This window comes from Anomaloglossus baeobatrachus, chromosome 3 (genome assembly GCF_048569485.1).
Source record: "Anomaloglossus baeobatrachus isolate aAnoBae1 chromosome 3, aAnoBae1.hap1, whole genome shotgun sequence".
Classification (NCBI taxonomy): Eukaryota; Metazoa; Chordata; class Amphibia; order Anura; family Aromobatidae; genus Anomaloglossus; species Anomaloglossus baeobatrachus.
Window position 1 is genome coordinate 484,405,842 of NC_134355.1, and position 25,685 is coordinate 484,431,526.

At 41.9% G+C, this 25,685-nt stretch overlaps 1 protein-coding gene across 1 annotated transcript in view; it reads right to left on the reverse strand.

Annotated features, from left to right (window-relative positions):
* The window catches only part of FNDC3B (fibronectin type III domain containing 3B), a 538,015-nt gene that overhangs the window by 426,664 nt on the left and 85,666 nt on the right, over positions 1 to 25,685 (reverse strand). Inside the window, exon 2 of the mRNA XM_075340617.1 lies at positions 3,846 to 3,985. Coding sequence (XP_075196732.1) covers positions 3,846 to 3,956 — 111 coding nt within the window. The 5' untranslated portion in view covers positions 3,957 to 3,985. The remainder of the gene's footprint in view (positions 1 to 3,845; positions 3,986 to 25,685) is intronic.

Here is a 25,685-nt window from a genome sequence, read left to right on the forward strand (position 1 = left end):
ACCCCTATGGCTAAATAGAGCTGTAAGGGAAGCAATAAAAGAAAAACAGAAAGCCTTAAAAGAATTAAAGAGGGTAGGTAGTGATGAGGCATTATATAATTATAGAAAATTAAATAAAACATGTAAAAAGCAAATTAAGTTAGCTAAGTTTGAGACAGAGACTCATTGCGAGAGAAAGTAAAAATAATCCTAAAATATTCTTTAACTACATAAACAGTAAAAAACTGAAAAGCGATAGTGTTGGCCCCCTTAAAAATAGTCTTGGTGAAATGGTGGAAGGGGATGAGGGTAAAGCCAACCTGCTGAATGACTTTTTTCTACGGTTTTTATACAAGAAAATGCCATGGCAGATGACATGACCAGTGATACCATACATTTACCCTTGAATATTACCTGCTTAACCCAGCAGGAAGTACGCCGCCGCCTCGAAATCACTAAGGTTGACAAATCTCCGGGCCCGGATGGCATACACCCCAGAGTACTACAGGAATTGAGTTCTGTGATAGATAGACCATTATTTTTAATCTTCTCAGATTCCTTAATAACAGGGTCGGTACCGCAGGACTGGCGCATAGCAAATGTGGTGCCAATATTCAAAAAGGGGACAAAAACTGAGCCGGGAAATTATAGGCCGGTAAGTTTAACCTCTACGGTTGGTAAAATCCTTGAGGGTTTCTTGAGAGATGCTATACTGGAGTATCTCAAGAAAAATAACCTTATGACAGAGTATCAACATGGGTTTATGAGGGATCGATCCTGTCAAACTAATTTGATCAGCTTCTATGAAGAGGTAAGTTCAAGTCTGGACCAGGGAAATGCAGTGGATGTTGTGTATATGGACTTTTCAAAAGCTTTTGACACGGTGCCACACAAAAGGTTGGTACATAAAATGAGAATAATGGGGATAGGGGAAAATATGTGTAACTGGGTTAAAAACTGGCTCAGTGATGGGAAACAAAGGGTGGTTATTAATGGTACGTACTCGGACTGGGTCTCAGTTCATAGTGGGGTACCACAGGGGTCAGTATTGGGCCCGCTTCTTTTCAACATATTTATAAATGACCTTGTTGGGGGCATGCGGAGTAGAATTTCAATATTTGCAGATGATACTAAACTCTGCAGGGTAATCAATACAGAGGAGGATAATTTTATATTACAGGGAGATTTATGTAAATTGGAGGATTGGGCTGAGAAGTGGCAATTGAAGTTTAATGTAGATAAATGTAAGGTCATGCACTTGGGTAGAGGAAATAACATTTATGATTATGTACTTAATTATAGAACACTGGGTAAAACAGACACAGAAAAAGACTTGGGTGTATGGGTGGATGGTAAACTTCACTTTAGTGGACAGTGTCAGGCAGCTGCTGCCAGGGCTAATAAAATAATGGGATGTATTAAAAGAGGTATAAGTGTTCATGAAAAAAATATAGTTCTACCTCTGTACAAGTCACTAGTGCGACCGCACTTAGAATACTGTGTACAATTCTGGTCACCGATATATAAGAAGGACATAGCTGAACTGGAGAGGGTGCAGAGAAGAGCCACCAAGATTATTAGAGGAATGGGTGGGCTGCAATACGAAGACAGGTTATTAAACTTGGGGTTATTTAGTTTGGGAAAACGAAGGCTTAGGGGGGGATCTAATCACAATGTATAAATATATGAGGGGACAGTACAGAGACCTTTCCAAAGATCTTTTTACACCTAGGCCTGCGACTGGAACACGAGGGCATCCGCTACGTCTTGAGGAAAGAAGGTTTAATCATAACCACAGACGAGGATTCTTTACTGTACGAGCAGTGAGACTATGGAACTCTCTGCCGCATGATGTTGTAATGAGTGATTCACTACTAACATTTAAGCAGAGCCTGGACGCCTTTCTTGAAAAATTTAATATTACCAGTTATGTATATTAGATTTTATGACAGGGTATTGATCCAGGGAACTAGTCTGATTGCCGGAGGTGGAGTCAGGAAGGAAATTTTTCCCCATTGGAACTTGTTTGCCACATTGGGGTTTTTTTTGCCTTCCTCTGGATCAACATGTTAGGCTACGGGTTGAACTAGATGGACTTAGAGTCTCCCTTCAACCTTAAAAACTATGATACTATGATACTATGATACAGGTTTTACTTGAACTCTTAGATTGCACAGAGAATTGTGTTCACAGACCACAATTTATTTAAGTATTCCTTTTATAGTCATTTGTACAACTGAATCATGCCTGATTTTAATGTAGTGTTGCCAGAGGATAAGTAGATCACAAGCTTCCAATATTGACAGTCAGACTTGTCCCTCATGCACATGGATTTCCCCCAAATCTCTGAATTTTTATTATATTATGTACTGTAGATAGTGGGATAGTCAAAGTGTTTGCAATTTAATGTTAAGGAACATTTTTCTTATATTGTTCCAAACTTCAAGGACAGGAAACCTCCAGAATAAAAAGGGGCGGCACCTCTCCCCGCATCAGTTGATTACTGAGCATGACAGGACCTCCGAAATAAGCAACATCGTTAAAAACATATCCCGCCACCATAACCGCCCAGTGAAGAGGAGTGAAAAGGGAAGCAAACTAGCAACCCCCAAGTGCAGGGAGGGAATGTAAGGGTGCCGTCATGGGTTCAGAAAAAACACATTACCGGTAAGTAATTACGTATTTTTCCAGCACCCATGACGGCACCACGAGAGAATTACAGAGAGGAAGACCTAGGGAGGGACAACAGTTTGCAGAACCCGCCTCCCAAAGGTGATGTCGGTGAACGACAAATCAAGACGATAGTGATTAAAAAAGGTGGACGGAGAAGACCAGGTTGCCGCCTTACATATCTGCTCGATGGAGACCTCCGATCTCTCCGCCCAGGAAGATGCCATCGCTCGCGTGGAGTGTGCCTTCAAACGCAGTTGTTCACAGATTGGAGAACCTCTGACCATTAGTGATGAGCGAATAGTAACCATTTGTGTTTGGCTTATTTGTAATAAATCCCAAAGTACTATTTCGGTATTCATCATGAAAAATGGACCTAATGCAAGTCAATGGGTAATCTGAGCATTTTTCTTGTCGGGACGAATAATGGAATAGTACTCTGTATTCGGTAAGAATTATCCAAACACCAATAGTTACTATTCGTCCATATCTACTCACCATCTTTGCTCCTGAGAGACTCTACCTCTAACATGCTTTTTTTTACACTTTATTTAATTAAAAAATTGATGCCTCAGCAGCTTTTCATTAGTATCACTTAATTTTTTTATTTACTTTCGAAGTTTTTGGGGTTTTTTCAATGAATTGGAGAAATGTTTAGCTTTCATCTTCTGATCTGATCAAGTATGACTATATGAGATTTCAAAATTATTGCATTCTTGTTTTCTGTTCATGTTATACAGCATTCAATCTTTATTGCACTTTATTCTACAAATTTGGTAAAAACGCTACTATATCATGTTCTGTTAAAAGTGAAGTTAAAGGGAAAGTGGAAAAAATTCAATACATATGCAGGCAATAGACGTTTCGCATTTAATATTGCTTCTAAAGGAGCGGAGAAGCACAAGTGCAAAATGGTCATTGCCTGCCCATGTATTGTATTTTTACTGCTTGCCTGGAATATTGTGTAATTTAAAGTTTTAACCATATTTGTTAAAAATTCTTAACCATTGATAAATGAATGTTTCTTTCTCAAAGGCTGAGAGCCTCTTCATGGAATAAGGTAGCACGACCTGATTAGAGAGAACAAAATCTTCAAATGGATAATAGAAGTCAATGGGATCCAAAGTAGTGACAAGTCTTTCTTAATTTTTTTTTGTGTGACTTCATTCTATAAATCTTTGCACAATTCTACCAACCTGCTGTGACCCATCTCCATTTACTACATGCGGCATCATGGCTACCTCCCCATTCAGCAAGGGTGGCAGTTCCAGTGGGATTTGGTCGGTCATCATCATTGTGACGTACATTCATGGAGAATTTTCTCTCAGCTGCCTTCCTGAAAAGGATAAAAACAAGGTTTTAGAAAAAAAAGAGCAGTTGACAAATGCAGACCACACAAGGAAAGGACATCTAGTGAGACTACACTATTGTTTAAAGAAATATCCTTTCATGGACCAGTCAAATATTATACCAGTCAGACAACTGTAGATCCTGCTGAGGTCTACCCAGTCAGTTTCTTCAATTCAAGGATGTTTTGATAGCAAATATGGTAAAAGAACAGTTCATTAATATTTCGGGGTATCAAATTCACACAAGTAATTTAATTTGAGTTCCAAAGTGCTTATGTATAAAGAAGACATACAAAGCAACCGAGATCTTGACCTTAAAGAACATACCCAAGAAGTCTATTGTAACAGCCAGCTCTATTATATAATAGTCATAAATAAAAAGAGTTATTAAAAGAAAGATGAACAAATGTTTATGGAGACTACAGGTTCTGCCAGGCATATCGGTATGAAAGACAAGGCTGAGCCATGGCGAGCAAGGTAGCAATGTCTGCTCTTGTGGAAAATATTCCGAGACATGACCCAAACCGAGAAGAATGTACACAGCTGCTTGATCAGGCAACAAACAGTCTGGAAATTGTCGCTTTGTCTCTAGTGAAGAGCGAAATCACATGTGTTACGTTACCCTACGAGGAATAGGACAAATTGATTGTAGCTTTAAAATTGCAAAGATAATCTCAGAATGATGGCAGATGTTGGAATTTAGGGGAGCACTTTAAAATTGTACTGCACCCAGCTACTTTCCCCCAAACAATTATAGTCTACAAATTACATGTTGTCATGTAACCATTACGCTAGTGACTTTACGACAATACTGAGAAACTGGGAGGCTGTGATGTAAGCAGAAGCCCCCTTCATTACTAGGACAGGTCCGGTATTAGAATACGTCTCGTTGAAATAGGATATTGATATCTTCCCTGTTTGATAGAGACCTACCGGTCCATTTGAGTCTTTTTCTGCCTATTTATGAAGTTCGTGCCTGCCTGCTGACCTCTCACTGCTCAAATTCACTACATCTTCCCTTGTGCAAGCACAAGCATGGACAAGCAGCTGCCCTTAGGTGCAATTTGTACACTCATCTGCAAAAATACTTTGTTCTGCAGTGAAAATCCCAGCATATTTTGCTATTCCCAAGTCTTGGTGTACAAACTGACTGTCTAGAATCAGCTTGCTTAAAATGTATTTATGTTACTCGTAAAAATATTGTCATTCATTTCCCCATGTTCTACAGACCTCATCATTATCTCCATTGGGGCTCAACGTAAATTCTTTATCAGTATGTCTTTGCAATGTGGGAGGAAACGGAAGTACCAGGAGGAATGTCGCCAAACCCGTGGAGACCATACAAACTCCTTGGTGATGGTGATCTTTGTGGGATTTGAACCCAGGACCCCAGCGCTGCAATGTGACAGTGCAAACCACTGAGCCAAAGTTCCAATAATTCCACCATGAGATAATCGCCTAAGATATTTTGTTTCAGTTCATACCTTCTTGGTAATGAACTTGACAAAGAGTCAGATCCTTTACATGGGGTCTGTCAGTGTCCGCTATGGTGATGGTTTTGATGGGAAAGATAGCACTGCATTCTGTGCTCTTCTTCCTGTAAAATATGACAGAAACTGCAACCCAAGCCTCAAATGCATATGCGACTAACACAGTACGGATTTAGCTAAAAAAATATGGTAGACAAGTACTTTTATAATCTGGAACGGCATTATTTTTCAATCCAAGTGATTGCTCTTAAGCAGAGCCCTGTACATGGATTTCATATGTTTCCTTAATATGCAGCCATACAAGCTCCTACAGAGATTCACTCCAAGAAATATTCTTCTTTATGAAGAATATCTCATCTGATTAAGCATGCTACCATTTTTTTGCTGGATCCATAAAAATGGCTGTCAGATACCTCTGCTCTGGCGGCTACTTAGCGCTATGTTCTTTTAGAACAAAGGGATCAGCCATTTATATTCTACAAACTGTCGGATTCTTCTCTCCTCACCTCCCCATAGACCTCTTTCATGGGAGAGTCAGGAACTCCATATACACTACATATATTAGGATGATTGACCAGAGTTTGGCTCACTTTGCTGTGTGTGGAGATCCTACGGTGATTTATATACTTTTTTTCAACATATATTTTTGCTTTGCAACTGACCATAACTGATTAACACCTTCCTGCATCACATCATACTATACATTTAGTGAATTATTGTAAGTGTAAAAAAACATTGACAGCAGTTATAGCGACAAAATCAATTAAATTAATTAGAAGATAATGTCGTTATTGAGGAGAGCTCCTCACTCTTGACTAGAAATAAGAAAACCCGAACAGTAAAGCATTAGAGTTCAGAGTTCGGATGCTTTATGCATGCTGATCATTCAATTCAAGCATCGGGGTGCTCGGATACGCGCGGTGCTCAGCCACTGTGAGCCACCTGCAGTTTCTAAACGGCTTGCACTGGGGGTTAAAACAATGTTATCGGATGTAATGTGTCCCAAAAAGAAAAACAACCGCCCGCCCTCCCTCCCTCGAAAGTGCTCTGTTTATGGCTGGCTGTATGCGGACAGAGAGCCGAACTGCCCAATTAATGACTTCCAATGGGGTTCATGTCAAGTCCAGATCCGGAAGGGAATTTATGGGTCATTCCACATCAAGTGGACCAGTTTTAAAAATTGTCCCCACTCGACCTTCTCCGATTTTGCTGAAAATTTATAAGGATGTACATGTATGTTTGAAAAGAGGTTCTGTAAATTTTTAGGGCCAGATCTCAAATACATTGGGCACTGTTGACCTTTCACTGGAGGTCCCACCAAGTCTGCGGCTTCAGCTAAGAGGATTTTGCAAACTTTGGCACATAGCCATTAGAGTTCTAGCATGTATCATTTCTCACAGGCCAGTGAAAGAAGCTAGCTGGTCCATGAGGATGCATAAAATGTATTAATGCATCATGGTCGTCGACTGAAATTTCAGAAATATTTCCATTCCATTATTGCATTACAGCATTATTACAATTCTTAATAGGATTATAAGACCAATTCTTAGTGAATTGGTTGTGGTATAACCACCATGGACCAACGCAAGGGTTTGAATAGTGCAGTTACCATTCATTGCGTATTAATAAATAATACCATGTTCAGTAGTATTTTTCTTTTCTTAAACTGAGAGACTCTAATAAAAAAAAAAAAAAAAAACCAATGATCCTTGTAGAGAAAAATGTGCTCTTTCTAATGATATCAGAATTAATATATTTTAGGGGTACCGTTTGAGAAATTTGACCTAAAAATAGGTAAAATTCGGTTTTTTAAAGTTTGTCATCATATGTGGGTGTGAATATTTCCACAAATACATAAGCCTTGACCGTGATATTGCAGCAATGCAAAGTCATGTAGATGTTTAGTGTACAGGGCAAAGCACCAGTTACTGTTGGTTTTTGGTCTTGAGTTATAGATGGGCAAAGTTAGGCATAAATTTTATGCGACACGTTTTACAAGCTACTTTGACACAAAATTGCGGCCGAAATATTGTTTTGTCATAGACTGTAATAACTTTTGCTGCTAAACACGATAAAATTGAGCTAGTATGCCAAATTTCAGCATCATAGCCAGTATAGAACTCTAATGGCTATGTGCCAAACTTAGCAAAATCCTCTTAGCTGAAGCCGCAGGCTTGGTGGGACCTCCAGTGAAAGGTCAACAGTGCCCAATGTATTTGAGATCTGGCCCTAAAAATTTACAGAACCTCTGTTCAAACATACATGTACATCCTTATAAATTTTCAGCAAAATCGGAGAAGGTAGAGTGGGGACCACTGGTCCACTTGACATGGAATGACCCTTATCTAAAGTATGGCTGAACCATCCAAACCCCAACTTCAACGGGTTCGGTCATCCCTACCCTTGACCATTCAGTATTTGCTAATGGTATTTGACTGAGCTGCCTGCAAAACTACATTTACCTCCAGCTGCTGAGGCTTCCTCGGCAGTAAAGGTATGCGAGCACTCTGACTTTTTGGTGCAAATATTTTCTACACCAAAACCTACACTTTGAGAATGAAAGACCCATCAAAAAGCGCATGCATTTTTTCGTGCGTTTTTGTGTCTTGGGGTTTTTTTTGTTTTTTTTGTGAAATCAATAAAAATACAAAACACAAAAAACGCTTATAAAATGCAGCATGTGAACAAGGCCTAAACGCCAAATATAAAAAAAAATCTGAAAACTGGTTCTCTTTCAGAGACAAATCCATCAATTGGGATTAAAAAAAACAACCTAACGCGTTTTAAATGATGCGTATATGTTTTTTTTCCCTTTTTATTATTTTTACTTTGGCCCAGAACACAAATACCCTTCCACATATCCATAGAAGACCATGCAGCAGATACATATTCTGCCACTTACGAATTAGAAGTCAGTGACAATAGGCACACTTGTCTCCATTAAGTAATACCCAATCAAATTGGAAAAATTAGAATATAAACTATTAGACCAAATATGGCTTTCATTGAAACGTAGCAGATTTATAAATGTGTTCTGGATATTAAAAACAGCTGCGCACTCACCAGACCTGCAAGGCCAAAATATAGTCTGAATGCTGAGATTTGGGGTATTGAATGTGCTGCAAGAAATCAAAGGGCCTTAATCTTCCAGTATTTTTAAAGGGTGTTAATCTGTAAGGTAGTAATAAGCGACAATGTATGAGTGAGAAATCCAGCATGTCGTCCACTCAATAAATCTGGTCCAAGCATAGCCCGATCCAAGAGAGCCTTTCAATTTTATACAGGATTTTAAATGGGTTTTCTCCTACTTCATGCCATCACTTTAGTGGTGGGGGAAAAAAACACCACAAGAACAAAACAAAAACACTTTAGTGATGCTTTAACCCCTTAGTGACGGAGCTAATTTTCACCTTAATGACCAGACCAAATTTTGCAATTCTGACCAGTGTCACTTCATGAGGTTATAACTCTGGAACGCTTCAACGGATCCCGGTGATTCTGAGATTGTTTTTTCGTCACATATTGGACTTCATGTTAGTACCAAATTTAGGACAATATTTTTTGCGTTTATTGAAGAAAAAAATTGAATATTGGCAAAAATTTTGAAAATTTAGCAATTTTCAACTTTTGAATTTTTATACCGTTAAACCAGAGATTTCTGTGACACAAAATAGTTAATAAATAACATTTCCCACATGTCTACTTTACATCAGCACAATTTTGGAAACAAAATTTTTTTTTGTTAGGAAGTTAGAGGGGTTCAAAGTTTATCAGCGATTTCTCATTTTTACATCAAAATTTACAAAACCATTTTTTTAGGGACCACATCACATTTGAAGTGACTTCAATAGGCCTAGATGACAGAAAATACCCAAAAGTGACACCATTATAAAAACTGCACCCCCCAAAGTACTCAAAACCACATTCAAGAAGTTTATTAACCCTTCAGGTGCTTCACATGAACAAAAGCAATGTGGAATGAAAAAAAGCAAAAATTAAATTTTACCTAAAAATGTTGCTCTAACCCAAATTTATTCACTTTTAGAAGAACTAACACAACAAAATGGACCCCAAAACTTGTTCCCCACTTTCTTATGAGTGCGCAGATACCCCACATGTGGTCAGAAACCTCTGTTTGGACAAATGGGAGGGCTCGGAACAGAAGGAGCAATATTTGAATTTTGGAAAGCAAATTTGGCTGAAATAGATTGCGAGCACCATGTTGCATTTACAGGTCCGCTAAGGTACCTAAACAGAAGAAACCCCTCACAAGTGACACCATTTTGGAAACTAGACCCCTCAAGGCTTCTATCTAGGGGTATAGTGAGCATTTTAGATCCACAGGTACTTCACAGATTTTGTTAACGTTACGTTGTCATATTGAAAATTTTAATAATTTTCTCAAAAATGTTGCTTTAGCATCAATTTTCTCACTTTTTCAAGAGGTAATTCCAAAAATTTGACCTCAAGGTTTGTTAACCACTTTTTTATGAGCGCGGTGATACCTCACATGTGGTCTGAAACCTTTGTTTGGACAAATGGGAGGGCTTGGAACGAAAGGAGCAATATTTGAATTTTGGAAAGGAAATTTGGCTGAAAAAGATTGCGGGCACCATGTCACATTTGGAGGACCCCTAAGGTACCTAAACAGCAGAAACCCCACACAAGTGACCCCATTTTGGAAACTAGGCCCCTCAAGGAATTTATCTAGATGTTTGGTGAGTACCCTGAACCCCCAGGTGCTTCACAGAATTTTATAACGTTGAGCCATGAAAAAAAAAAAAAAATTTTACCACAAAATTGTTATTTCAACCAGGTAGCTTTTTTTTTTACAAGAGTAAAAGGAAAAAATTCAGCATAACATTTATTGTGCAATTTCTCCTGAGTTTGGCGATACCTTATATGTGGTGGAAATCAACTGTTTGGGCGCATGGCAGGGCTCGGAAGGGAAGGAGTGCCATTTGACTGCAAAATTGGCTGGAATCAATAGCGGACGCCAGGTTGCATTTGGAGAGCCCCTGAGGTGCCTAAACAGTGGAGGTCCCCCACAAGTGACTCCATTCTGGAAACAAGACACCTCAAGGCTTTTATCTAGGTGTATAGTGAGCAGTATGAATCCACGAATACTTCACAGAATTTGATAAGCTTAGGTTGCCATATTGAAAATTTTCATTTTTTTCACAAAAATGTTGCTTCAGCATCAAATTTCTCACTTTTTCAAGAGACAACAACAAACCGTGGACCCAACAGGTTGTTATCCAATGTCTTATGAGCACAGGGATACCCCACATGTGGCCAAAAACCTCTGTTTGGATAAATGGGAGGGCTTGGAATGGAAGCAGCACCATTTGAATTCTGGAAAAGTTGAAATAAATTGCGGGCACCATGTCACATTTGCAGGGCCCCTTGGGTACCTATACATTAGAAACCCCCACAAGTGACCCCATTTTGGAAACTGGATTTTATTCAGGAGTATAATAAGCATTTTGAATCCACAGGTACTTCACAAAAATGTTGCTGTAGCAACCAATGTCTCACTTTTAGGCTATGTGGCCATGAGCCAGCGACACGGCGTCTAGTACACAGTGTCAGCCTCCTGCAGAGATGTGAGTGTTGTCCACGGGAGAACGCAGCTGCCCATGCCCACGATTTGGGTTCAGGCCGCTGTGGAGCTCTATGCTACCTGCAGAGAACACTCATCTCCGCAGCATAAATTAACATGCTGAGGCTCGGGAAGCTGCGCCACAGGTCAGTTTATGTGGCGGAGAAAAGAAGCACATTGGGCAAGCACATTGGGCATGGGATTTCTAAAAATCCTTCCACTGTGCTTCTACTGCACAATGCAGCGTTATGGACACAGGGAAAACACTCTGCGCCCAAAACGCTGCAAATCCCGATTGTGGGCGCACAGCCTAAAATGCTACAATGGATGAATGGATACATGTCAAACATATATAACGTCCCACCCCCTGCATATTCTAAGCTGGCGCCCTTTAGTGCCTTTCATGTGGCACTAAAGGGTGCCTAGCCTTGTATTTAGCCCCCCAAAAAAATAATAATTAAAATAAACGACGTGGGGTCCCCCCCATTTTTGATAGCCAGCTAGGGTAAAGCAGACAGCTGTAGCCTGCAAACCACAGCTGACAGCTTCACCTTGTCTGGTGATCAATTTGGAGGGCTCCCCAGGCGTTTTTTTTAAAAAAAAAAAAAAACGTGGGGTCCCCCCCAAATTAGATCACCAGCCAAGGTGAAGCGGACAGCTGGGGTCTGGTATTCTCAGGGTGGGAAGAGCCATGGTTATTGGACTCTTCCCAGCCTAAAAATAGCAGGCCGCAGCCGCCCCAGAAGTGGCGCATCCATTAGATGCGCCAATCCTGGCGCTTCGCCCCAGCTCATCCCGCGCCCTGGTGCGGTGGCAGACGGGGTAATATATGGGGTTGATACCAGCTGTAATGTCACCTGGCATCAAGCCCTGGGGTTAGTGATGTCACGGCATCTAAACAGATACCCGACATCACTAACCCAGTCAAGTAATAGACAAAAAAAAAAAGACAAAAAAAAAAATTTATTTGAAAAAAAAACTCCCCGAAACATTCCTCTTTCCCCAATTTATTGAAAATAAAGAAATTACGGTCGCTGTAATCCGCTGTAATCCGTGAGGTCCCACGCCGACTCTGGATCTTCTAGAATATGGGGGGCATGTTCAGGGAACGTATCCCCCATTTTCTGGAAGAGCAAGCTCTCCATGAGCAGTGTGGGTGCAGTAATCTGAGAATACTGCACTCACACTGCCCCGGTCCAACTTAGGGCAGAGTGACCTGCAGTAACCTCATTCCAGAATATGAGGGGCACGCTCACAGAACGTACCCCCCATTTTCTGGAACAGCAGTCTCTCCATGTGAGGACCACACTCCTCACATGGAGAGACTGCTGATTACTGCACTCACTCTCCCCCGGTCCACAGTGGAGCAGCCTGTGCATCAGCGACGTCGGCGTCCCTGCAAGACTGACGTCGCTGATGCACAGGCTGCTCCACTGTGGACCGGGGGAGGAATCCAGCTGACAGCCGCTGTCTGCGCATGCGCCGTCAGCATTCAAGAAGGAGGCGGCGTGATCGCGGGACGGATCACCCGACAGGTAACGTATGACCGGGGGCTGGGGGTGGGTGATGGGGGGGGGGTGATGGGGGGTGACCAAGTGGGACCTGGGGGGACCTGGGGACACCTTTCTGCCGCATGTGACGTGTCACATGCGGCAGAAAGAGCAGAATGAATGCGGGGGAGGGGGGGTGGCTCTGGAGACCCGGAGGGGGCTCCGGTGACCAGAGGGCTCCGGTGGACCGGAGGAGGGGTCAGGGGGAGGACATTTCCCTCCGATCTGAAATGTTTGATCATTTCAGATCGGAGGGAAATGAATGCAGAGCCGGCGGCGGCAGTTTTCAGCGCGCGTCAGCGCCATCTTGCACGCTCCGGAGGGGGGCTCTGAAGAACTGGAGGGGGCTCCAGGGACCAAAGAGCTCCAGTGTACCGGAGGAGAGGTCAGGAGGGGGACATTTCCCTCCGATCTGAAATGTTTGATCATTTCAGATCGGAGGGAAATGAATGCAGAGCCGGCGGCGGCGGGAGTTTTCAGCGCGCGTCGGCGCCATCTTGGATTTTCCGGAGGGGGGGGGGGTTGGATGGATTTCTCCGGTACCGGGGGCTTTGGGGGCACTAAGGGCTCACATTTATTTCTCATCTGACATGTTTGATCACGTCAGATGAGAAATAAATAAATTTTACCAGCCATTTTTTTTTTTTTTATGTTGTCGCCGGTATACGGTGTATACCGGCGATCGCATTAACGGGGTGCATAAAAAACACCCCGATTCATAATCTGGGGGGTCTCAGCTACCCCCGGTAGCTGAAACCCCCGAGATTTTTCGTCACTGGGGGGCGCTACAGGGTTTTTCCGGCCTGACGTCTCAAGACGTCGGAACAGAATAAGTACCCTGTTTTTCCGACGTCTTGAGACGTTAGGCCGTCGCTATGGGGTTAAACTGAAGTCCACTGCCTCCGGTATTAAATTTGCCCTCCGGCGCGTTCATCCTTTTTGGTGCAGCTCCAGTTCTGCGACACCATCTTGTGCCTGTACCTTCTGACTGGCCGATAGGAGTTACCGCATGTCACAAGCTCTAAATGCATCTTTACAAAAACCAGGATGAGGCCAGAACGAGGCTTATAGAGATGCATTGAGTTGTGAGCGCTGAAATACGGCAGCTGCCGGCAGGTCACAAATCGTCAGAGGTGATAAGGAGATGAAGGTGGTGGCAGGTGAGTATAAGACAGGGGGAAAGAGACTTACATTTAAAGCACCACTACAGCGCTGAAATAATAATTAAAAAAAACGCTGGAGTGGTGCTTAAAATATAATGTGTATGGGCCCATGGTGGGAAATAAAAACAAACAAAACACACAGCTCTGTACTGACCTCTGGAACCCACCAGCACCACTTCTCCACATAAGCCACTGTTCACATCCATCAGAACAAGAGTTCTGTCAGAATGTGAAGGCCGTAGTCGCCATGTAACATTGTTTATACTGGGAGACCAGCAGAGCACACCGAAGCCAATACAGAGGAGCAGCACCAGTTGTGAGGTGGGTAATTGTGTGCCTTTTTTCAACTCTCCATCCTTTGCTCATGTACACTAAGGCCGTTTCACACATATGTATTTCACGCTCTGTGACGCACGGACTCAGCCTCTGTTACGTTAAGGTCACGAGACGGTTGTCATCAAGTTCTGGTCAGGAGATGAATGGCCATTTCTGACCGGCGCCTGCAAATAACGGGTGGGTGACACAGCTCTAACTTTCAATATAGGCGAAGACCGCCTTAATATTAGTATATGAAATACATTTTGGATGTATGTACCGCAACTTAATTTCTTCACATAAACAAAGCTATTATCCAGTCTAGTTAAGGATTTAAACACATTGAGAATGTATGGCTAATAAGACACTAAAAAGGGAAATATGTCACATCTGAAAACCTCAAAATACTGACAGACACATTTTCTAGAGTTTAATTATTTTTATTGCCATTTTTGTAAAATCTCCAGTTATCTGCTACAGCATCAGTGACCTGGTATCTGCAGCTTCCCTGCCCACCGACTACTAAATAACGGCTTTTTCAATAGAATCTGCATGAGGGGAAATCAATGTCACAGTCCGTACTTTATACCGTCAGATAGGGAAGCATAAACCTGTGACTGATCCCTTTCAGGAATATCACATGAAGACGGACATTTTCCCCTAATCTGAATGAGCGCCGTGTCATACTATATATATTTATTATTGCTAGATTTTCATGTATGAGAAAAACAGACCAGGTTTCTTCCGTGTTTTTGATCATAGTTTTAGCACTGTTTTGTCAGAGATTGCTCCAAGTTTCATCAATTTTTCTCAGAAAAAAATAACAGTTTCTCCAACTTCTCCAAATCAACCAGTCCTTGAAAAACAGGCAACACAAGGATTGCATCCTAATGTTGTCAGATTTCATTCACAGACCCATAAACTTGTATTGGCGTTTTTAATCTGACGCTTAGTGCTTGTGATCAAAATTGCGGAGACACGTCTAAGTTCGACAAAATAATGGGATATGTGAACTGTCCAATAGACTATCATAGTTACAAGTACTACCTGTGAAAAAAACGTATAGAAATTGTATGTGAAAAAAAAAAATGGATGGCTCACTGAGCCCTTAAAAAGGGTGGTTCACCCATATTCATTATTGGCCACAGCCAATTATGTTGAGAAACAAGGTTTCTCTCAAATAACTTGCGTTGCCAATACTGCTTGTGAGCGGTGTATTGCGGACCGCTCATCCACATCGCCTGACCCCCGGGCTGTGTGATCTCTGGGATACGGTGAGGTCACGTCAACTTTCTGCTCCCCTGACGTCATTGCGGCCGGCCTTAGTCTCTATGAGTGACTGGACTGTGGGCTGAGTTTCACCGCTCATCATAGCCCAGCATGACAGCGCAGCACCTCCCTGATCCCTCCTCCCTCACTGCAGAGTGCGCAAGCAGGAGGGATGCTGGTCGGTGACGAGTGGTGAAACTCTGCCCACAGCCCAGTGACAAGCGGAGACTGGGACCGGCCGCGGTGATGTCAGGGGAGCTGGACGTTGACGTGACATCACTGGATCCCCGAGGTCACGGAGCCCTGGGGATCAGGCGATAAGAATGACCAAGTCCACAATAGCGCTACTCACAGGCAGTATTGACAACACAAGGTATTTGAGAGAAACCTTGTTCCTTAACATAATATTGATGTGGCCATTAATAAATATGGGTGAACCACCTCTTTAAGAGAAATATGTGGCTGCACAAAGCTTACACTGGTCAGAAGACTTGTTAATCAGTTAATCATTGGGCCACTTGTTTGTAGAAATAGGCTTATCTAATTATTTGGAGAACTTTTTAAGGATAGGCAGACCAAAAGGGAGACATAAAATATTTTGGAATTGACAGAACATTTTCATGCTTCCGTCTACATGCATAAAAGCCCATCATTTGGTATACGTCAGTATTTTTCATTCCAGCGGTACATTTTACTTTTATTAAAGAGCAATTTTCTAAAATAAAATTGTATCATCCAACTAAAAAACAGAAGGGTCTCTGTGGCATTTCAGCTGTCACGGCCTCTTTCATTATTGGTAAAAGTATTTCATTATTGGTATACAAAAGTAAAAGTAGCTACGGAACACAATGGCAGGAGCAAAGTCTGGAAGTGGGACTTAAAATGCAAAAAAAGAATTGACATTTCAGAAGACACACACACTGTTCTTTTAAGCCATAATTTTATTATTCTATGGAAAAACCCATTTGTGTCACCATACAGTAAATCTAACCTTCAGTTACGAAGTACAAGCTGGCAAAGTATGTAGAGGAGCCAAAGATAGTGCAGAAACAGGATTTGATATTTAAAAAAATAAATAAAAAATGATATGTATGAATATGTGTATATATATATATATATATATATATATATATATATATATATATATATATATATATATATTTATAGTGATCACAAAATAATAAGTTTTCATGTATTCTTTAGTAAGATGTCTAGTAGAGGGGCTACAAGGACACTAAACTTCAGGAAAGCAAATTTTAAACGGTTGAGAGATGATCTTAGTGCAATAAACTGGGATGATGTACTAAGTAATAAAAGTACACAAAGCAAATGGGAGACTTTTATGAGCATCCTGAATAGGGCTTGTGCAGAAAATATACCCTATGGGAACAAACATGCTAGAAATAGGAGGAAACCCCTATGGCTAAATAGAGCTGTAAGGGAAGCAATAAAAGAAAAACAGAAAGCCTTAAAAGAATTAAAGAGGGTAGGTAGTGATGAGGCATTATATAATTATAGAAAATTAAATAAAATATGTAAAAAGCAAATTAAGTTAGCTAAGTTTGAGACAGAGAGACTCATTGCGAGAGAAAGTAAAAATAATCCTAAAATATTCTTTAACTACATAAACAGTAAAAAACTGAAAAGCGATAGTGTTGGCCCCCTTAAAAATAGTCTTGGTGAAATGGTGGAAGGGGATGAGGGTAAAGCCAACCTGCTGAATGACTTTTTTTCTACGGTTTTTATACAAGAAAATGCCATGGCAGATGACATGACCACTGATACCATAAATTCACCCTTGAATATTACCTGCTTAATCCAGCAGGAAGTACGCCGCCGCCTCGAAATCACTAAGGTTGACAAATCTCCGGGCCCGGATGGCATACACCCCAGAGTACTACAGGAATTGAGTTCTGTGATAGATAGACCATTATTTTTAATCTTCTCAGATTCCTTAATAACAGGGTCGGTACCGCAGGACTGGCGCATAGCAAATGTGGTGCCAATATTCAAAAAGGGGACAAAAACTGATCCGGGAAATTATAGGCCGGTAAGTTTAACCTCTACGGTTGGTAAAATCCTTGAGGGTTTCTTGAGAGATGCTATACTGGAGTATCTCAAGAAAAATAACCTTATGACAGAGTATCAACATGGGTTTATGAGGGATCGATCCTGTCAAACTAATTTGATCAGCTTCTATGAAGAGGTAAGTTCAAGTCTGGACCAGGGAAATGCAGTGGATGTTGTGTATATGGACTTTTCAAAAGCTTTTGATACGGTGCCACACAAAAGGTTGGTACATAAAATGAGAATAATGGGGATAGGGGAAAATATGTGTAACTGGGTTAAAAACTGGCTCAGTGATAGGAAACAAAGGGTGGTTATTAATGGTACGTACTCGGACTGGGTCTCAGTTCATAGTGGGGTACCACAGGGGTCAGTATTGGGCCCGCTTCTTTTCAACATATTTATAAATGACCTTGTTGGGGGCATGCAGAGTAGAATTTCAATATTTGCAGATGATACTAAACTCTGCAGGGTAATCAATACAGAGGAGGATCATTTTATATTACAGGGAGATTTATGTAAATTGGAGGATTGGGCTGAGAAGTGGCAATTGAAGTTTAATGTAGATAAATGTAAGGTCATGCACTTGGGTAGAGGAAATAACATTTATGATTATGTACTTAATTGTAGAACACTGGGTAAAACAGACACAGAAAAAGACTTGGGTGTATGGGTGGATGGTAAACTTCACTTTAGTGGACAGTGTCAGGCAGCTGCTGCCAGGGCTAATAAAATAATGGGATGTATTAAAAGAGGTATAAGTGTTCATGAAAAAAATATAGTTCTACCTCTGTACAAGTCACTAGTGCGACCGCACTTCGAATACTGTGTACAATTCTGGTCACCGATATATAAGAAGGACATAGCTGAACTGGAGAGGGTGCAGAGAAGAGCGACCAAGATTATTAGAGGAATGGGTGGGCTGCAATACCAAGACAGGTTATTAAACTTGGGGTTATTTAGTTTGGAAAAACGAAGGCTTAGGGGGGATCTAATCACAATGTATAAATATATGAGGGGACAGTACAGAGACCTTTCCAAAGATCTTTTTACACCTAGGCCTGCGACTGGAACACGGGGGCATCCGCTACGTCTTGAGGAAAGAAGGTTTAATCATAATCACAGACGAGGATTCTTTACTGTACGAGCAGTGAGACTATGGAACTCTCTGCCGCATGATGTTGTAATGAGTGATTCACTACTAACATTTAAGCAGAGCCTGGATGCCTTTCTTGAAAAATTTAATATTACCAGTTATGTATATTAGATTTTATGACAGGGTATTGATCCAGGGAACTAGTCTGATTGCCGGATGTGGAGTCAGGAAGGAAATTTTTTCCCCATTGGAACTTGTTTGCCACATTGGGGTTTTTTTTTCCTTCCTCTGGATCAACATGTTAGGCTACGGGTTGAACTAGATGGACTTAGAGTCTCCCTTCAACCTTAAAAACTATGATACTATGATGATACTATGATATATAATATATATATATATATATATATATACACACACACATATACATATACATATACATATATACATACATACATACATATATAATTCCTTTAGCAAGTTTTAGGCAGGCATCGAAAATATGTTGCAAAATAAAAATGCTTTGGTAAAAATAAAATCATTTTGATAAACAAAAAGAAAAATAAAAAAAAAGGAAAAAAAAGGAAGGTGAATGAATAAAAACCAGAGAAGTAAAAGCAAAAATCAATATGTGGAGTGACCGCCTTTTGACTTCAAAACAGAATCAATTCTTTTAGGTCCCCTCCACATAGTAAGTGGTTTTGTAAGTTTATAGTCAGGTGTAGGGCTATGTGCCCACGGGACTCTGTATCCGCGGATTTTTCTGCAGCTACATCCGCAGCATTCCCCCGGAAACCGCACCTTTGCATAGGTGCGGATTTGACGCGGAATTCGTTGCGGATTTTGTACTGTTTTTTTTTTTTTTACATTCACTTGCATGGGCAAAATTCGCAGGTAAATCCGCAGGAATAAATTGACATGCTGCTGATTTTTCCGCAGGGAAATCCGCATTATTTCCGCTGCGGAAAAAAACGCAGCGTGGGCACAGCATATCCCAAATGCCATAGCAATGGCTGGGGAGTAGCTGTGCTGCAGAGGTTTGAAAAGTCTGTGGAATTTCCGCAAAAAATCCGCGTCAAATTCCACGCATTTTCCACAGCGTTGGCACATAAAGAGTAACCAATCATACCAAACAGATGATAATGAGCATCATTTTCATATTTAGGATGAATCAGTCATTAACTGAAACAAACAGCTCAATTGGAGGCTTAAAATTGCGTACAGCCAAACTACTACAGAGGTTGAGGGTGTGGAAGACTGTTTCATGTATCAGGTCATACACCATGTAAAGACTAAGCACAGCAACTATACACAAGGTAGTTATACTGCATCAACAAGGTCTCCCGCAGCAGACTCGGTTTTAAGATGTGTTGTTCAAGGTCTTTTGAAGAAGCACTAAGAAATGGCCAACTTTGTGGATGCCAGACACAATAGCAGGCTAAGAAAACTTAAAATTAAAGACACATCATGCTTACTTTGTTTTGAAAGTGGAGGACGTTAAGCAGTGCCATCAGCACAGAACTGACAGCAACCAATGGCACTTGGCTAGACCCATCTACTGTTTCAAGAAGTCTAGCCAGAAGCGCACCTCGTGGAAAAATTGAAGCCAAAAAAGCCCTACCTTTGACATGGAAGCAAGCCAAAGAAACTCAATGACACATGAAAACAAAAACTGTGGTGCAAAAAAATTGAATGCTAGTAGGTGCTCTGGACTGAGAAGTCAAAATTTAAAATCTTTTGCTGCAACAGTAGGCAGTTTGTTCACGGAAGGGCTGGTAAGCTGCATAAAAGGCTGGAATCACACTTTCGTGTGACTCGGAAGAGGATCGCATCGCCTGGATTGGCCAGCCACTCTCGACAGGAGTGGGTCAGCTGCATGTATTTCTATGCAGCTGACATGCTCCAGTCAGGAGAGCCGCTGGTCAGGCCGAATAATGGAATGCACGAGTCACTTGCAAGTGTGACTCTAGCTCAAAAAGGAGTGTCTACAGGCAACAGTGAGGTATGTTGGTATCATGCTAGGTACAGGGAAGAACGAAGCAACCAGCTAATGCAAAGGAAAAGAAAACCCTGTGTCTAGGGAAGCCTTCCGCTGGCCCTTGGCCCCCCCCCTTCACCCTAGGTAGGTTCCAAACCAATGCGCCAAGCATGATACCGGACACTAGAACCAGGCCCTAGGTAGGGAACAGGATGAGGGCTTAGTCATTCCCAGTAAGCAATAAAAAAAAAAAAAAAAAAAAGACACAAGGAGCACACAGAGGGGGAAAGAACACGTACAACCTCTCTCCAGCCAATGCAGCGAGAAAGAACAACAATGTTTCTTTAGATGAGTGCAAGCCAACTGCTAGCATCCAGAACTTGTATGGATTTTAAGTGTATTACAAGCACAGATCCTTGGGGAATGAAAGTATTTAAGCACACAAAGGCAAATATTCATGATAAACAGCTGAAAGGTGGGGAACTAAGCAGGGTCCTAAAGGGAAAGGGATTAACCCTAAGCAGAGAATGTCAGGAAGCAGTTTGTAATGCCAAACGCTGCGACCTTCTAGAGCTGGACACCACAGGACTGTCTGTCAAGCAAGTCACACCATTGACAGTTGGTTTCTTATAAGCTTGGGACTGCATTTAATCAAATAAAATTGGATTGGGGATTTAGTTAGAGCTAATGGTGTCCAAAATGCTGAAAAGTATAGGCAAATAAATATCATGCAATACCATCAGAAGTGTCCAATTGCCTCCAAATTTATTTTGCAGCTGGACAACAACCTCAAACACACAGCCATCATGTTAAGTATGTATTTTTAGTGTAAAGAAGAAAAAGGAGTCCTGGAAGTGATGATGTGGCCCCCACAGAGTACTGATCTTAAAATCATCGAGTGTCTGACATTACTTGAAGATAGAACATTTATGCAAGCCCACATACAAAGATGATGTGTGGTCAGTTCTCTTTTTCGACCCAAGTAACCAATTGAGGACCACCCATAGACTCCTAGGCAAGGTCAGTGCAAAGAAGTTATAGAGCACCCTATACATATATACATAAGCTGTATATGTGCTTTACAGTCTGACACCATGTTCACCATGAAAGGTTTCCACAAAGGCAAAAATCAAGATAAATTGTGATCATTTGGCAATACAAAGTTACTTGAACGAATGTCATGAAATTGGTAAGTTGTCAGCTAGAGTAAGATTTGCCTATGTACAGTGTAATGTATTCCAGTCTCGTAATCCAATTGACCTACAATTTAATACAGTCTCAGTCTGACAAAGATGATCACTTCCAGTTAACAGCTGAGACCTAAGAGACCACATCCTGACCATCAGGATGTGGGTGGTCAGGCTCCAGCGCTGAATAAATGTAACACTTAATCACGGGAAGCAGGATAGCAAATAAACCCACACATCTTCACATTGATTTAACATTGCTTCCACTGCTCTGGTAACCTGTCAATAGCGGCACTAAATCATGCAGCTGTATTGCAGAAATGCTGAGGATTTTCTGCACATTTCACCCTTTGCTGTATAACAGGTCATATCTGTTGAAAAAAAATCTGCAGCGAATGTCAATTTCTCCTGATGATTTGTTTGTTACCATGTGCATGAGATTTGAGCTGAGATCATGTAATGTGAACTATGTTCGTGCAATAAGGAGATATTAAAGTGTCTTGGATGGATGGATGGAGGGATGGATAGATGGAATGTATTCGTCAATTGAGTTTTAAGAGTAAGGAAGAACGGTTAAGTAGGCTGCTTTGTTTGGGTAGCTCAGCCTGCAGCCTAGGAAAGGAACACCAGAGGTTAATGAAGTGGTTCACAAAATTTATTATTGGCCACAATGATATTACGTTGAGAAACAGGGATTCTCTGAAATACCTTGTGGTGCCAATACTGCCTGTGAGTGGCGCTATTGCGGATCGCTCTTCCCCAATGCCTGACCCCGGGCTCCGTGACCTCGGACCAACTTCCTTGCTCCCTTCACATCAACGACCCCGGTCTTCGAGAGATACTGGGCTGTTGGGGGGCATTTTACCGCTCATCACAGCCCAGCAACCCTCCTGCTTGCTTTCTCTGCAGCAAAGGAGGGGGAAGCAGGGAGGTGCTGCGCTGTGATAAGCGGGGAATGTCCGCAGACAGCCCAATCTCGCACGGAGACTGGGGCCGGCCGCGGTGGTGTCAGGTGAGCAGGAAGTTGACGTGACATCACCGGATCCCCGAGGTCACGGAGTCTGGGGGTCAGGCGATGTGGAAGAGCGGTCCGAAATAGCGCCGCTTACAAGCACTATTTGCAACACAAGGTATCTGAGAGACACTTTGTTTCTCAACATAATATCGTTGTGGCCAATAATGAATATGGGTGAACCGCCCCTTTAAAGGACAGGTTTAGCCCCTGGGAGGAGTTGAGGGTTAAAGGGGTATTCCCATCTCTACGATCCTATCCCAATATGTAGTAGGTGTAATAATAATATTAGCACATACCTTCAATAATAAATGTAGTATAGTTCTCCTGATTCACTGTCTCTTACCTCATGTTCAGGCCATGCAGGACCTTAGATATCCATGGTTAATGACCACTATTAATTAATTGTGACTATATGCTTGGTCGTAACCATGGATACCCAAGGTCGTGCAATGCCCTGAAGATGAGGCAAGCAACATAGAAATGTAGTGTAGTTCTTCTTCACCCCCTGACAATTTTTCATTTTTGTTTTTTCTCCCCTTCAAAGAGCCATTTTTTATTTTCCGTCAATATTGCCAAATGAGGGCTTGTTTTGTGCGGGGCGAGTTGTACTTCTGAATGAAACCATTAGTTTTACCATATAGCGTACTGGAAAACGGGACAAAAATCCAAGTGCGGTGAAATTGCAAAACAAGTCCAATCGCGCAATTGTTTTGGGGTCTTTTATTCACCAGGTTCATTATAATGATAAAACGAACATGCTAGTATGATGCCTCATGTCGGTAGCAGTGCGTAGATACCAAACATGTACAGGTTTACTTTTATCTAAGGGGCTGAAAAAAATTCAGTAGTTTGCCCCCCCAAAAAATAGCGATTTGTCGCCATTTTCCAAGACCCGTGACGTTCTCATTTTTGAGGATCTGGGGCTCAGTGGCTGCATTTTTGTGCTTTGAGCTGACGTTTTTAATTATACCATTTTTACATGTGAGGTTTTGATCGTCTGTTATGTAAATGTAATTTTGGCATTTGGTATTTTTCCTCACTATGCTGTGTGCCGATCAGATGGAGCTATTTTGATATAGATTTTGATAGATCGGGCATTTCTGAACGAGACCTTACCAAATGTGTTTTTTTTTATTTTTTATCATTATTGATTTTACCAGTCCCATTAGGGGACATTATCACTGGATCACTGATTGCTTGTGCTGATCAGAGCAGCATCGCTCTGATCTGCAAAAATGCTAGCGCTCTGTTGGCTCTGATAGAAAGGGAGTCAGGGGTCATCAGCTGACCTCACGCTACTATGGCAGTATTATGGCACCCTGTGACTGTCACGGGGTCGCTGATTGCGGGGGGGGAACGGCACAATCCTCACAGCGGCCATTGAAATCGCGCTGTCAGATTTTGACAGTGTGATCTAACTGGTTAGCAGGCGAGGATGGATCAGAGATCTGCATGTCTGCTGATTGGATCTGCAGACATGTGCGGGGATTACCGCAGGCGCATCGCTGGAGCCCATGGTAACTCGGAGGAGGCGATCTTGGACGTATATATACACACGTCTAAGGTCGTGAAGGGGGTTAATCCAGAAAACCTACATTAAAAGCGAAAGCATCATTCTCATTACTTATATAGGAGATGGCAGTTGTTACTGATTCTATGTAGATTGAGAGAGGAGGGGTGGAGCTCTTCCTTTAGCTCCTCCCTTTGCCTCTAGCTCCTCCCTCTGCCTCTAGCTCCTCCCTCCACCAGTCATCATGGATTCTCATCAGTAACAACTGCCATCTCCTATTTAGGCTACTTTCACACTTGCGTTGGACGGCTTCCGTAGCATTGCGTTGTGTGACGGCTGCAACGGATGTGTTGCATATAGTGGCACAACGTATGCTACAGATCGTACAAAACAACGGAAGCTTTTATTTTTTTCTTCTTTACAGTTTTACCGGCAGCAGACTATTGTGAACGATCAGCTGCTCGCTCTCAATAGCCGGCAGCCGGGCACTCAGCTGAGCGCTCTCACATAGCGGCGGGCGGGCATGCCGGCGGCCGGTCACTCAGCTGAGCGCTCTCACATGCCTACGGGCGGGCATGCCGGCGGCCGGTCGCTCAGCTGAGCGCTCTCACATGCCGGCGGGCGGGCGCTCAGCTGAACGTTCGGCCACCGAGGGACAAAATAAAGTTTGTGATTAAAAAAAAAAAAAAAAAATCGTGCGCAGTGAAATCCTACGGATTGTGCTGCTCAAAAAAAAAAAGTTACATGCTGCGTTTCTTCCGCCCGACGCAGCGTCAAAATAACGACACTGCGTCGTCCAGCGGATGCAGCGCTAACACTTGCGTTACAGTGCGCCGTCCATACAAGTCTATGGAGAATAGCGCAGTGCGTTGAGCGGAGTCCGTCACTATGGAGAATAGCGCAGTCCGTTAACGCAAGTGTGAAAGTACCCTTATTTATCTTACTAATATAGTGCTATTCATTACACCGTGCTTTACAGACGTGATCATCACCATCCCCATTGGGGCTCACAACCTCTCCGTAATGGGAAAGTCCTCACTGAATACAGACTTTACCTAATCAGTTTGATAATGGCTGATCAATATATATTAGAAAGTTGCTTATTTTCATGTGTACTATTGATTTCTGAAATAAAAATTAAGACAACGGTTACACAGTGAAATTAACCACACAGTGCAGTGTATACACTCAGCACATTAAAAATAGCACGCTAACATACTAATAAAATATGTAATTATTCTAAACTACCCAGAGAGTACTCCAAGCTTGGAAAGAGTTAAATCCCGCTGTCTCTCTATGTTTGGGTATACTTTCCTCACATGTGGACTTTTCACAGTCATACATCTGTTCACAGCGGAAGTAACATTGGCATGAAAATATTTCTAAGCATGCAGCAAATCAATTGACCATTGTAAGCACATAATTCATTGCTATCTGATACAACTGCA